At 48.4% G+C, this 15,002-nt stretch overlaps 1 protein-coding gene across 2 annotated transcripts in view; it reads left to right on the plus strand.

Moving 5' to 3' along the window:
- Positions 1-15,002, plus strand: part of AP2A2 (adaptor related protein complex 2 subunit alpha 2) — an 86,903-nt gene that overhangs the window by 26,885 nt on the left and 45,016 nt on the right. For both annotated transcript variants that reach the window (XM_015113299.3, XM_015113300.3), the window contains exon 2: positions 7,724-7,792. In XM_015113299.3, coding sequence (XP_014968785.1) covers positions 7,724-7,792 — 69 coding nt within the window. The remainder of the gene's footprint in view (positions 1-7,723; positions 7,793-15,002) is intronic.

The raw sequence follows: 15,002 nt of genomic DNA on the forward strand, positions 1-15,002 counted from the left end.
TCCGCACGCTGTCACTGCACCTCCTCTTTTCCCTGCTTTTGCATCGTCTCTGCTCAGTAGGGGCGCTGGGCCGGGTCACTCCAGCCCTGGTTCTTGCATCACGCTCAATCCTCTGTGGACACAGGCTGCTTGGGCTCTCCTGTCCTCAGGTCTGGCCGAGATGCTTTTTTTCTTTTTTTTTTGAGACAGAGTCTCACTCTGTTGCCCAGACTGGAGTGCAATGATGCAATCTTGGCTCACTGCAACCCCTGACTCCTGGGTTCAAGCAATTCTCCTGCCTCAGCTTCCCAAGTAGCTGGGATTACAGACGCGTGCCACCAGGCCTAATTTTTGTATTTTTAGTAGAGATGGGGTTTTACCATGCTTTCTAGGCTGGTCTTGAACTCCCAACCTCAGGTGATCCGCCCACCTCAGCTTCCCAAAGTGCAGCCTCCCAAAGTACAGGTGTGAGCCACTGTGCCCGGCCTCTCTACGTTCTCCTGCACAGACATGATGCCGTGAGGTTGTGCAGCCCTTGGTGGCTTTCCTTTTGAGGGAGCTGGAGCTCAGAGGCACAACAGAGTGAGTCAGAGGCTGGGCTTGGATTCCTACCTCGTGTGCCGGCCCCCAGGTTCACTCGTCACCACCCTCCATGCTTCTCCTCAGGGGCTGGCCTGCCCTCATTTTAAAGTGTGTGTGTATGTGTGTTATGTATGTATATTTGTGTTTCTGCGTGTGTGTGTACATGTGTGTATTTGTGTGTGTATATGTGTATTTGTGTTTATATGTATGTACGTATATGTGTAATTTGTGTTTGTGTTTATATTCATGTATATAAGTTGTATTTGTGTTTGTGTACATGTGTGTATTTTTGAGTATCCATTTGTGTTTGTAAATGTGTGTATATGTATATTTGTGTGTGGTGTGTACATTTGTGTACTTGTGTTTATTTGGTTTGTGTGTGCATTTGTGTGTATATATGTGTATTTGTGTTTGTATAAATGTGTATTCATATGTGTTTGTAAAGGTGTGTATCTGGTGTGTACGTGTATTTGTGTGTATTTGTGTATTTGTGTATGTGTATTTTGTGTGTGTACATGTGTGTGTATTTGTGTATGTGTGCATGTATTTGTGTATGTGTTTATTTGTATTTGTGTATGTGTGTGTATTTGGTGTGTATGTGTGTATTTGAGTGTGTGTATTTGGTGTGTACGTGTGTATATGTGTGTGTATTTGTGTATGTGTATTTGTGTGTGTGTATTTGTGTATGTATGTATTTGTGTGTGTGTGTATTTGGTGTGTCCGTGTGTGTTTGTATGTGTGTGTATTTGTGTATGTGTGTATTGTGTGTGTGTATTTGTATTTGTGTATGTGTGTATTTGGTGTGTGTGTGTATGTGTGTATTTGTGTATTTGGTGTGTACGTGTGTGTGTATTTGTATGTGTGTATTTGGTGTGTACGTGTGTGTATGTGTATTTGTGTATGTGTGTGTATTTGTGTGTGTGTATTTGTGTATGTGTGTGTGTGTGTGTATTTGGTGTGTCCGTGTGTGTATGTGTGTATTTGTGTATGTGTGTATTGTGTGTGTATTTGTGTGTATTTGTGTATGTGTGTATTTGGTGTGTATGTGTGTATGTGTGTATTTGTGTATTTGGTGTGTACGTGTATGTGTATTTGTATGTATGTGTGTATTTGGTGTGTACATGTGTGTATGTGTGTGTGTATTTGTGTATTTTGTGTGTACGTGTATGTATTTGTGTGTGTACGTGTGTGTGTATTTGTGTGTGTGTACGTGTGTGTATGTGTATTTGTGTATGTATTTGTGTATGTGTGTATTTGTGTATGTGTGTATTGTGTATGTGTGTGTATTTGTGTATGTGTGTATTTGGTGTGTGTGTGTGTATGTGTATTTGTGTATGTGTGTGTATTTGTGTGTGTGTGTGTTTCTGTATGTATGTATTTGTGTGTGTGTGTATGTATTTGATGTGTCCGTGTGTGTGTTTGTATGTGTGTATTTGTGTATGTGTGTATTGTGTGTGTGTGTATTTGTGTGTATTTGTGTATGTGTGTATTTGGTGTGTGTGTGTGTATGTGTGTATTTGTGTATTTGGTGTGTACGTGTGTGTATGTGTATTTGTATGTATGTGTGTATTTGGTGTGTATGTGTGTGTGTGTATTTGTATTTGGTGTGTACGTGTGTGTATGTGTATTTGTATGTATGTGTGTATTTGGTGTGTACGTGTATGTGTGTATTTGTGTGTGTGTACGTGTGTGTATGTGTATTTGTGTATGTATTTGTGTGTACGTGTGTGTATGTGTATTTGTGTATGTGTGTATTTGTGTGTGTGTACGTGTGTATGTGTATTTGTGTATGTGTGTATTTGTGTATGTGTGTGTATTTGTGTATGTGTGTGTATTTGTGTATGTGTGTATTTGGTGTGTACGTGTGTGTGTGTGTGTGTTGAAAATTGGGCAATTAAAGCTGTGGATGAGAAGCTGTGACTTGTCTGTGTGTTTGTTCCTCAGAGGAGACGGGTTTAACGGCCTGTGTCTCCTGCCGGTTACCTCTGTAACTCTAAATTACGTGCTCTTCGTTTCTGATTTCACAACCTTACGTAAAATCTGTAGATTCCGCTTAGGAAAGTTGATTTAGCTCATGTAGTATTACTTTCTCTTTCTCCTGCCCCCAGGTTTTTATTATTTCTGCTTTGGATCTGAGCTCTGTTGATTCTGGACAACATAAGTTCCCCCTCAGAGTGGTTTCTTTCCCTGGTGTTTGGGTGGGTAAAGTAGAGGGCACATGACAGGGAGAGAGCACAAGGTCCCCAGTTGCAGACTTAATAGCACAGATCTGTGTACACCTTTGTGAGAAGCACACATATGCACACACAGTGAGTGGCGCACACACACGTGCATACACGGTGGCATGCACACGTGAGGCACACGCACACTGGCACACTGCACCCCAGTGCAGAGTGCTTCACTCATGCGCAGTCCCAGCCGTGTGAAGCCTCCTGCAGGCTTTGTGTGGCAGAAGCTCCCAAGACACTGTTTTCATGACTTTCAGCCAAGTTCAAAAAACCTGCCATCCTGGGGGGCGTCAGGCTGCCAGCATCCTCCTGTGCCTGCTGCCCTGCTTTCTTGCGGAGCCATCCGCTGGTCAGCCATCATACAGAGAGGAGTGGGGATGCTGAGACTGGGCAGCCTGCCCAGGGGTCACTGCCGTGAGCAGCTTTCAGGGCTGGGAATAGACGGGGACAGGAGGTTTGGGTGTGTCTGTGTCTTGTTGAAGGTCCTCTGAGGGCAGAAGCTGGTGTGTTCCCAGCACCTGGGGCAGTGCTGGGTCGGGGAGCCGCCTCATAGGCACTTGATTTTCCTGTTCTGACCACCTGTCCATCTGAGAGTTTTCTAGGGCAGGACTGGCTCAAAGGAGTGTTTGTTCAATTCAGGAAACGTTCAGCCTTATTTGTTAGCAAATGTGTGGTAAAAGACAAACGGTGTTCTGGAGGAGGGAGCTTGTCTTGTGGGGGAGGCAAGATAAGTTTTGGAAGCAGCAGTGGTTGCGTTAGGCCCCGTGACTGCGTAGGGCAGGGGTGAACTCCTTGTCCTCTGATCTGTGCGCACCAGGCCTGGCGGGGCCGCTTGTGCCATGTTCTGATATGGATGGGTTGCTGCGGAGGCCTTTTACTTCAGCCAGAGATCCTTAAACCAAAGACTCACTTGAGAAGGTTTTGTAAATAGTCAGATTTATTGTTGCTTTAAAAAAGTGACTTAGGCCGGGCGCGGTGGCTCAAGCCTGTAATCCCAGCACTTTGGGAGGCCGAGACAGGTGGATCATGAGGTCAGGAGATCGAGACCATCCTGGCTAACACGGTGAAACCCCGTCTCTACTAAAAAATACAAAAAAATAGCCGGGCAAGGTGGCGGGCGCCTGTAGTCCCAGCTACTTGGGAGGCTGAGGCAGGAGAATGGCGTGGACCCGGGAGGCGGAGCTTGCAGTGAGCTGAGATCCGGCCACTGCACTCCAGCCTGGGCGACAGAGCGAGACTCCGTCTCAAAAAAAATAAAAAATAAAAAAAATTAAAAAGTGACTTAGGGCCAGGTGCAGTGGCTCACACCTGTAATCCCATCACTTTAGGAGGCCGAGGTGAGAGGACTGCTTGAGCTCAGGAGTTCGAGACCAGCCCAAATACCACAGTGAGAACTTGTCTCTGTTTTTTCTTTTTTCTTTTTTTTCTTTTTTGGGACGGAATCTTGCTGTGTCACCTCGGCTCACTGCAACTTCTGCCTCCCAGGTTCAAGTGATTCTCCTGCCTCAGCCTCCCAAGTAGCTGGGACTACAGGCATCTGCCACCACACCTGGCTAATTTTTGTATTTTCAGTAGAGACAGGATTTCACCACGTTGGCCAGCTAGTCTCAGACTCCTGACCTCAGGCGATCCACCTGCCTCGGATGAGGCACCTCCGCTCCTGGCCATATTTTTAATTTTTTAAAAAATAAAAAATAAGAATGAAAAGTGACTTAAATGTACACAAACTTTGTTTTTGCACACAACTCACCTTACCCTGTGTGATGAATAATTGTATTTTGACAGTGCTTGTTAAACGTGTGTCCCTATTAAGATCACTTTGTACTCTTTAAGCCTTAGTTTTCACGGCTGGTCCAGGTAGAGTTTAACTACACGTGGTCTCGTCTCTCTCCCATGCCTGGCTTGTGACGTACATGCAAGTATTTGTTGAGCAAGGGCCATTTAGCAATAGATTTAGCATGTACTGAAAGTTTGATTGTCGCATGTCTAATGTGCATTTTCCCTCTTTTGCACAATGGAGAATTCCCAAATTTCATGGGTGTGAGCTGAGAAAAGACTTTAAGCTATTATTCCTCTGCTGTCCCACTACAACACAGAAGACTTCTGTGACCCCAAAATATGTGGGGATTTCTCCGCATCAGCAAACAAGCAATCCGTTCTGCAGTGGGCACCAGCTGGGTGTCCTCCAACTCGATTCTGACAACGTCTGCCTGGAGGTAGTGTCAGACCCCACAGGGCAGTCCCAGGACTGCCTCCTACTTCTCATGTTAGCCTAGCCTCAAGCCTCAGGTTGTGACCTGCGCTCCTGCACGACAGACTGTGAATGGACATCTCATGACCCCCTCTTTGGATTCAATTAGTTTGCTAGAGTGGCTCACAGAACTCAGGGAAACACGTTTATTTGATCATAAAGGCTAGTACGAAGGGTGCAGGTGAAGTGATGCGTAGGGCGTGGTTCTGGGGCATGGCTGCTCCATGTCCCTCCAGGGATCCCCATGTGTTCAGTTATCTGGACGCTCCCCAAACCCTGTCCGCTTGGGCCTTTTGTGGAGACTTCATTGGATAGACATGATTGACAGCAGTGTACAAATGGGACTGGACCAAAAGGGTGTGATCTAAACCCAGCAGAGCCTGTCTGTGCAGATTCTTCCTGGCCTCTCTGTGTAGCATTCCTCCCCCGGGGTGTGGGGCAGGGCCCCTTGAGAAATGGGGGTCTTGTGACCCACAGTCAGACAAGGTAGGTCAGAGAATTTATTTGTGGCCAGCTCCAAGACAGAAAGGTGGGGGGTGTTAGAGTCCCTTGCTAGTCTCAGGGCCTGCCTTGGGGAAAAATACCAAGAGCTATGAGAGTTGTTAGCCAGGAACTGTGGACAGACCCAGCGTGTCCATATAATATCACCAGAAACTGTGGACAGAACCAGCATGTCCATATAATATCACCAGAAACTGTGGACAGAACCAACATATCACCAGGAACTGTGGACAGACCCAGCATGTCCGTATAATATCACAGTAAGAGCTGTGAGAGTTGTGAGCTAGGAACTGTGGACAGACCCAGCATGTCCGTTTAATATCACAGTAAGAGCTGTGAGAGTTGTGAGCCAGGAACTGTGGACAGAACCAGCATGTCCGTATAATATCACCAGGAACTGTGGACAGACCCAGCATGTCCGTATAATATCACAGTCGTATATTATCAAAGTGGACTTACCAGATTTTGTAGGAAAACCCTCGTGTTCCTACAAACCACTGTTTGCCCTGCAGCGCAGACCTACTCCCTGTTTCGTAATCCCTCCTAGCTTCATCTGCTTTCCTTATGTGGTACATGGTGATTAAATAGGTGTGCGACTTCTTGATCAGTAACAGTCTTCTACCAGACTGTGTCTTCCATGAGGGTAACAGAGACCATGACTGTTTTTGCTCATCCTTGTGCCTTGGTGCCCAGCACAGTGTGTGGACAGTTGTAGGTGTTCAGTGGATATTTATGGAACAGATGCATCAGTCTGTCTTTAAGATTCCCTCTAGCTGTGCACTGAGTCGCCTCCGTGGCTCCACCCCAGTTCGTATGCTGAAGCCCCAACCCCAGTGTGACTGGATTTGGAGATAGGGCTTTCAGGAGGCAGTTAAGGTTAAATGAAGTCATAGGGGTGGGATCCTAATCCTGTAGGGTTGGTGGCCTTATAAGAGGAAGAGAGAGCGTGCTCGCTTCATAAGCATGCCTCAAAGAAAGGCCACGTGAGCACATAGAAGGTGGCTGTCTGCAAGCCAGGAAGAGAGCCCTCACCAGAAACCACCCTGCTGGTGCACTGACCACAGCCTTCCAGCCTCCAGGACTGTGAGATGAACTGTTTCAGCCACCCAGCCTGGGGTGTTTTGTCATGGCAGCCAGAGCGGACTAAGGTACCTGTAACTAAGTAAGAGACATGAAACTAAGAGACTAAGTAAGAGACATGAAATTGAAATGTGTCAATTCAGGTATTTTGATTGCTGTTGGGGATGGATAAGCCAAAAAGAAAGACTATTTTAAATGACTAGATTTTGTAACAGATAGGTTGTAATATCTATCAACAGATAGACCGAGTAGATCAGTCTTTCCTGCTTTGGACAGAAGCTAGCCTTTGGGCCTGTTGGTAGGAGCACTCCTAATGTTATTAATGATATTAGTACCTAACCGTATTTGTTGAGGACTTTTCTTGTAGGAATGCTCATCCCATCATGAGGGCCCACCTCATGACCCCATCTAAACCCAGTCACCTTCCAAAGATTCCATCTTCAGATACCATGACATTGGGTTTAGGGCTTCAACATGCGAATTTTGGGGGGACAGAAACATTCAGTCCATACGGCAGAGGAGGCAGGCTGATGGGCCCAGCCTTTATTTTAACGGGCACATCTGAGCTGAGTCTTGAAGGATGCGTGTTGCAGAGGCTGCATCTGTTTTGCAACTGCAGTTGATCCAGGAGGAAACTGTGGAGGTGAATTTATAAAAGAAAATTGGAAGCCTATGGTGGTAAAATTGTGTACTTTGGGCAGTAAAAGTTGATTTTAGGAGTAAACCGCGGTATTATTAGTGGATGACGATTCATGATGGCAAACGTCCGGCAGGTATTTGAGTTCTGAGCTTGGTAAAAAGGTGGAGTTAGAAATGGTGCTGTGGAGCACCCCTGGGTGTACGGCGGCCGGCCGGGCGGTTCAGGACGTGCTCCTTCGCTGTCCTGACCCAGGTGCTCCCCTCGGCTGGGTCCCGACCCCAGCCCTGCTGCAGCCCCTTCCTGCCGGCTCTGGGTTGGAGGCAGGTGTCTGCTTTGGCTTTTCTCCTGCCTTGAAGTGGGGCCTCAACCCATTCGTGAGTTCTGAGTGTCAGTCTTATCAGGGAAATGGTGTTTCTTTAGAAATCAGTTAAAATAAAAATGCCTTTTTGTTCTTTTTTTTAGGCAAAAGTAAAGAAGCAGAAATAAAAAGGATAAACAAGGAACTGGCAAATATCAGATCAAAATTTAAAGGTAAGTATGTTTAACCTTTTCCAGGAAATGTCCTGTTGTAAATTTTCTGTAGTAAGAACCCAGTCTTTTTTTTTTTTTTTTTTTTTTTTTTTTTTTCGAGACGGAGTCTCGCTCTGTCGCCCAGGCTGGAGTGCAGTGGCGCGATCTCGGCTCACTGCAAGCTCCGCCTCCTGGGTTTACGCCATTCTCCTGCCTCAGCCTCCTGAGTAGCTGGGACTACAGGCGCCCACCACCGCGCCCGGCTAATTTTTTGTATTTTTAGTAGAGACGGGGTTTCACCGTGGTCTCGATCTCCTGACCTTGTGATCCGCCCGCCTCGGCCTCCCAAAGTGCTGGGATTACAGGCGTGAGCCACCGCGCCCGGCCAGAACCCAGTCTTTTAATACTGTCTTCTTTTCCCCCACACTGAAATGAAGTTCTCAGTTTCTACAGTTTCTATCAGGGCTCTGTCAGAATTAGGAAATGGCACGTGTGCAGCTGGTTGGGTGCGGCGGCCCCTCCTGGTGTCTGGTCTTTTCCTGGAGCTGGAACAGCACCGGTCCAGTCCCCGGCTGCATGTCACAGTGTTAGCCACCAGGCCAGTGTGCTGGGGGTTCAGAGGACAAACACCAAGTACGGGAAGCGCTCTGCGCAAGGCGCCACCAAACGTTTCTTGCTGACGGTCAACAGGGACCTGACCCGCTCTCGGCAGACTACCTCTCTGTGAGCCAGTGTGCGGGCTGAGTGCCTTCCCTGAATATCCTTACTTTGAAGAATTGTGAAGTATAGACTTAGTTTTCAGCCCTTAGGACATTTGTGAAAGCCCAGTTAATCCTTCAAGCCTTAGTTTTCCAGTTAATGTTTACAGATTTGCGATCTGGCTCACCTCCCTTTGCATACCTTAGGCACAGTGTAGCTGAAATTGCTCAGGCACAGTGAATCGGGGAGAGGGCTGAGCCTGACCCCTGTAGAACTGGAGGGACAGGCAGAACACAGCTTGGGGACTCCTGGAGTTTCATGGGATGGGTGCTTTTGAGGGCTTGAGAATGGAGAATGGATATCCAGTAGTTTCTTTTTTCTTTTTTGAGATGGAGTCTTGCTGTGTCGCCCAGTGTGGAGTGCAGTGGCACGATCTTGGCTCACCTCAACCTCTGTCTTCCAGGTTCAAGCGATTCTCCTGCCTCAGCCTTCCAAGTAGCTGGGATTACAGGTGTGTGGCACCACACACCTGTAATTTTATTTAGTAGAGACAGGGTTTCTCCATATTGGCCAGGCTGGTCTTGAACTCCCGACCTCAAGTGATCTGCGCACCTTGCCCTCCCAAAGTGCTGGGATTACAGGCGTGAGACACTACTGTGCCTGGCCTGGCTGATTTTTGTACTTCTAGTAGAGATGGGGTTTCTCCATGTTGGTCAAGCTGATCTTGAACTCCTGACCTCAAGTGATCCACCTGTCTCTGCCTCCCAAAGCGCTGGGATTACAGGAGTGAGCCACTGTGCCTGGCCTGGCTGATTTTTGTACTTTAAGTAGAGACGGGGTTTCTCTGTGTTGGTCAGGCTGGTCTCGAATTCCTGACCTCAGGTGATTCGCCCACTTTGGCCTCCCAAAGTGCTGGGATTTCAGGCATGAGCCACCATGCCTGGTGTGCACATTGTTACGTTGTTCTCAAATGTAAAATGGGGAAACCAGTGATCTCAAATTGGGTTCTCCAGGATGCGGACTCTGAAATGGGCTGTGTACAGAAGATTTATTGGAGAGTGACACCAGTGAAAAGTAAAGGGCAGAAGCAGAAGGAGATGTGGGTCTGACAGAGTCGCCACCACCTGCCCATCAGGGAGCTCGGGAGCCCAGATTGCCAGCTGGAGGCGGTGGCACTGGGTTGAAAGGGCTGCACCCTGGCACCCTCTCGCTCAGCCGTGGCTCTCCGCGTGGAGAGCCTGATCCTGACAAAGCCAGCCCCTGCCAGCCGGCCTTTACTCTTGGCACCACTGGGCCTTCATTGAACGGGATCTGTGTCTGCTCATTGTGAGGAAATGAGGAAATACATAGAAATTGCTTGAAAAGAAACCAGCGCCCAGCCAATGTTAATCCATTTTGTTTTTGTGAAAAGGGTTCATGGCCTTTAGAATGCTAAAGATTAAATTTAAATGGGAGATTTTTATAGGTTTCAGAATAATAATCTAATTTGTTGAGGTATAACTTTAAAGACTTTGTTAGGCTGTTAAATTTACAAACTCTCTGGCCAGGTGTGGTGGCTTCACGCCTGTAATCCCAGCATTTTGGGAGGCTGAGGCGGGTGGATCACTTGAGGTCAGGAGTTCAAAACCAGCCTGACCAACATGGTAAAACCCCATCTCTGCTAAAAATACAAAAAAATTTAGCTGGTCATGGTGGCATGTGCCTGTAATCCCAGCTACTCCTGAGGCAGGAGAATTGCTTGAATGCGGGAGGAGGAGGTTGCAGTGAGCTGAGATCGCACCGTTGCACTCCAGCCTGGGTTACAAAAGCAAAACTCCGTCTCAAAAAAAAAAAAAAAAAAAAGGGAGCCGAGCATGGGCTCACGCCTGTAATCCCAGCACTTTAGGAGGCCGAGGTGGGTGGGTCGCTTGAGGTCGGGAGTTCAAGACCAGCCTGGCCAACATGGTGAAACTCCATCTTTACTAAAGATACAAAGGTTAGCTGGGTGTGGTGGCGCATGCCTATAGTCCCAGCTACTTGGGAGGCTGAGGCAGGAGAATCGCTTGAACTGGTGAGGCGGAGGTTGCAGTGAGCCGAGATTGTGCCACTGCACTCCAGCCTGGGAGACAGAGCAAGGCTCTGTCTCAAAAAAGAGAAATTTTTTTTTACAAACTCTGTATAAATATTTTGGGACTAAAGGAGACTTCATGCCTATCTGGCTGTCCTAGATAGGGAAGGTGGCCCCTCCTACACAGTGACATGTTGCCTTTTGTTGAGCGTGCGCGTACCCTGGGTGGTGACAGCAGACACAGAAGAAAATCTACTCCTTGTCCGTAAGAAATGTGCTGGCTGAGGCCTGCCCTGCCAGCTGTGGGTAGATGGGGTGACTTAGAACTGTGCTCTCCAATTTAGCAAGAGAGTCTCAGTCACACTCCTAGGTCTAAATGTTCCGGCAGCCTCATTGGAAAAAAGTAAAAAGGAGCAAATGAAATTAATCATATATTTTATTTAGTTCAGTATATCTAAAATGTTGTTGTAATCAATTGAAAAAAACTGGCCGTCATGGTGGCTCACACCTGTAATCCCAGCCCTTTGGGAGGCTGAGGTGGCTGGATCACTTGAGGTCAGGAGTTTGAGACCAGCCTGACCAACATGGCGAAACCCCATGTCTATTAAAAATACAGGACTTAGCCGGGCGTGGTGGCGGGCGCGTGTAATCCCAGCTACTCGGGAGGCTGAGGCAGGAGAATTGCTTGAACCCGGGAGGCAGAGGTTGCAGCGACCCAGATCGTGCCAACCTGGGTGACAAAGTGAGACCCCGTCCCAGAAAAAAAAAATTAAAAAAACAAGGTACCGAGTTGTTTTACACCAGGTCTTTGAGGTCTGGTTGTGTGTGTCACACTTAGAGTGCGTCTCAGAGTTATTTCACACCAGGTCTCTGAGGTCTGGTTGTGTGTGTCACACTAGAGTGCGTCTCAGAGTTATTTCACACCAGGTCTCTGAGGTCTGGTTGTGTGTGTCACACTTAGAGTGCGTCTCAGAGTTATTTCACACCAGGTCTCTGAGGTCTGGTTGTGTGTGTCACACTTAGAGTGCGTCTCAGAGTTATTTCACACCAGGTCTCTGAGGTCTGGTTGTGTGTGTCACACTTAGAGTGCGTCTCAGAGTTATTTCACACCAGGTCTCTGAGGTCTGGTTGTGTGTGTCACACTAGAGTGCGTCTCAGAGTTATTTCACACCAGGTCTCTGAGGTCTGGTTGTGTGTGTCACACTTAGAGTGCGTCTCAGAGTTATTTCACACCAGGTCTCTGAGGTCTGGTTGTGTGTGTCACACTTAGAGTGCGTCTCAGAGTTATTTTACACCAGGTCTCTGAGGTTTGGTTACACCAGGTCTTTGAGGTCTGGTTACACCAGGTCTCTGAGGTCTGGTTGTGTGTGTCACACTAGAGTGCGTCTCACTTCGGACTGGCTGTTTTCACTTGCTTACTAGCTGCGTGTGGCATGAGGCCGCTGCGTGAGCACTGCTGATTCAGACCAACCCTTCTGCTGAAAACAGTTGATCGATTGATTGAGCTGTTTATTTATTGAGACAAGATCTTGCTCTGTTGACCAGGCTGCCCAGTGCAATCACGGCTCACTGCAGCCTCAACACCCTGGGCTCAAGTCATCCTTCCACCTCAGCCTCCCAAGTAGCTGGGACACAGGCGCCACCACCATGCCTGGCTAACACGTAAAAAAAGTTTTGTAGAGATGAGGTCTTGCCATGTTACCTAGGCTGGTTTCAAACTTATGGGCTCAAGCGATCGGTCTGCCTTGGCCTCCCAAAGTGCTGGGATTATAGGCATGAGCCACTGAGCCTGGCCCCTAGGAGTGTGGGTCCACTCGTGGGTGGAGGTGAGAGGCTGTCAAACACCCGAAGTGTATAGAGCGGCCCCCACAACAGAGGTGTCGGCCAGGGTGTCCGTAGTGCCAGGGCTGAGGAGCCTTGTCTAAAGGGATGATAGTCAAAGACTGGAGACCGCCTTCCACAGTGAACTGAAGGCCTCACCCAGAGGTAATACCCACAGGGCAGAGTGAACTGTCAGCGAGCCAGTCCTCTTCCAGACTTGCAGCCAGGGTCTTGACATGGGGATGTTGTACATAACCTCAAAATGTTGGGAAAGTTACAACTAGGGAAAGAATCGATATCCAACAAAAATACCTTTTAAGAATGAAGCTAAAAAATAGCTGCTGAAGACAGAAATGGAAAGAATTTTCTACCAGAAGGCCTGTGCTAAAGGAAATTCCAAAGGAAATAATCCCAGATGGAAGTGTGGAGATGGAAAGCATGGAATGGGCAGGACAGCGGGAGATGTGTAGGTCACTCCAGTGCATTGTGTCTCGTGGTCATGTCTGTCTGTGGAGTTTCTTCAGTAGTGCCGTGGAGTTTCTTCAGTAGTGCCGTGAACTTCAGAGAGTTGAATCCGTATTTGTTTGCCATGAAGAAAACTGTAGGCCCAGATGGCTTCCCTGTGATCTTTATCCTTTAATGAGGGTTGTTAGGTGTGACCATCTGATGTGTGGCCTAAGGTGTGTGGACAGAAGTGTTCCTGTCAGTCCCAACCTCAGCTTTAAGGGAGTCTCCCCTCTGGGCTCTTCCTACCTCCGCTATGACAAGAACGTGCTTTGGGTGGCGTGGGCCCAGAGCACAGCCATGGACAGCAGGCCCGGCCAGATCTGACGGTGTCTTGACGGTGGCCTGTAGATGCGTGGGCAGGAAATCAGTGCTTACGTGCACCTGCCATGCTTGCAGGAGCCCAGGGGAGTTCCTGGGATGTTCACGGGTGTGGCTTTGTTCACGTCTTTGAGCCTTTAGAAAACAACTGTTGTGTTCTCACACTCTACAGTAGAGACTGACTGGTAGTTTCTTTTTTTTTTTTTTTTTTTTTTGAGACGGAGTCTCGCCCTGTCGCCCAGGCTGGAGTGCAGTGGCCGGATCTCAGCTCACTGCAAGCTCCGCCTCCCGGGTTCGGGCCATTCTCCTGTCTCAGCCTCCTGAGTAGCTGGGACTACAGGCGCCCGCCACCTCGCCCGGCTAGTTTTTTGTATTTTTTAGTAGAGATGGGGTTTCACCGTGTTAGCCAGGATGGTCTCGATCTCCTGACCTCGTGATCTGCCCGTCTCGGCCTCCCAAAGTGCTGGGATTACAGGCTTGAGCCACCGCGCCCGGCCGGTAGTTTCTTTTTTAAAGAGACAGGGTCTTGTTCTGTTGCCCAGGCTGGAGTGCTGTGGCATGATCCTAACTCAGTGCAGCCTTGACTTCCTGGGCTCAGGTGATCCTGCTGCCTCCACCTTCCGAGTGGCTAGGACTACAGGTGTGCACCACCATGCCCAGCGAAATTTAAAACTTGTCGTAGAGATGGGGTCTCGCTATGTTTCCCATGCTGATCACGAATTCACGGCCGCAGGTGAACTCACCCACCTCGAGTGAATCCTCCCAAAAATGGTGGGATTACAGGCGAGAGCCACTGCACCTGGCTGGTCATTTCTTGTTATCGATCGTCTCCAGGAGTTTCCCAGGTAGTGCACATTAATTTGCTAACTAGGCCGGGCGCGGTGGCTCATGCCTATAATCTTAGCACTTTGGGAGGCCGAGGCAGGCAGATCACTTAAGCTCAGGAGTTCAAGACCAGCCTGGGCAACATGGTGAAACCCTAAAAATCTCTACTGAAAGTACAAAAATTAGCCGTGTGTGGTGGCACATGCCTGTGGTCCCAGCTACTCGGGAGACTGAGATGGGAGGATCACTTGAGCCCAGGAGGTTGAGGCCACAGTGAGCCGTGGTCACGCCACTGCACTCCAGCCTGGGTGGCAGAGCGAGACCTTGTCTCAAGACAGAACACTTTAGTTTTTCTTTCAGTTGGGCAGCCTGTTGTTCATTTTACCATTAGTTTGCTTGATTATTAATTCATTGATGTAAAAGGCAAAAACTGAGCAACTGCCTTGTACCACACACTGTTGTTGGGGCTGGTGTGCATTGGTGAGGAAGTGGAAGGAGTCCCCACCCTGCCTCCGAGGGTGTGAGCCCCATGCAGGCTGTGGGGGTTGGAGACAGTGGAGCCAGCAGTGCCTCTGGCTGGTGACCAGATGGCTGGTGACCAGTCAGGTCTCTGTCCCTCTTCCCAACTTTCAGGTCAAGAGAAAGCCTTGAGGTTCTGGTTCCTGACTCACTCTCCAGTTTATCTTACTCGACTTGATATTTTGTTATAAAAAAATACCAGGCCAGGTGCGGTGGCTCATGCCTGTAATCCCAGCACTTTAGGAGGCCGAGGTGGGCAGATCACCAGGTTAGGAGTTTGAGACCAGCCTGGCCAACATGTTGAAACCCTGTCTCTACTAAAAATACAAAAATTAGCCGGGTGTGGTGGTGCGTGCCTGTAATCCCAGCCACTCGGGAGGCAGAGGCACGAGAATCGCTTGAACCTGGGAGGCGGAGGTTGCAGTGAGCCAAGATTGCGCCACTGCACTCCAGCCTGGGTGACAGAGTGAGACTGTCTCAAAAAAAAAAAAAAAA

Source organism: Macaca mulatta, chromosome 14 (assembly GCF_049350105.2).
Source record: "Macaca mulatta isolate MMU2019108-1 chromosome 14, T2T-MMU8v2.0, whole genome shotgun sequence".
NCBI lineage: Eukaryota > Metazoa > Chordata > Mammalia > Primates > Cercopithecidae > Macaca > Macaca mulatta.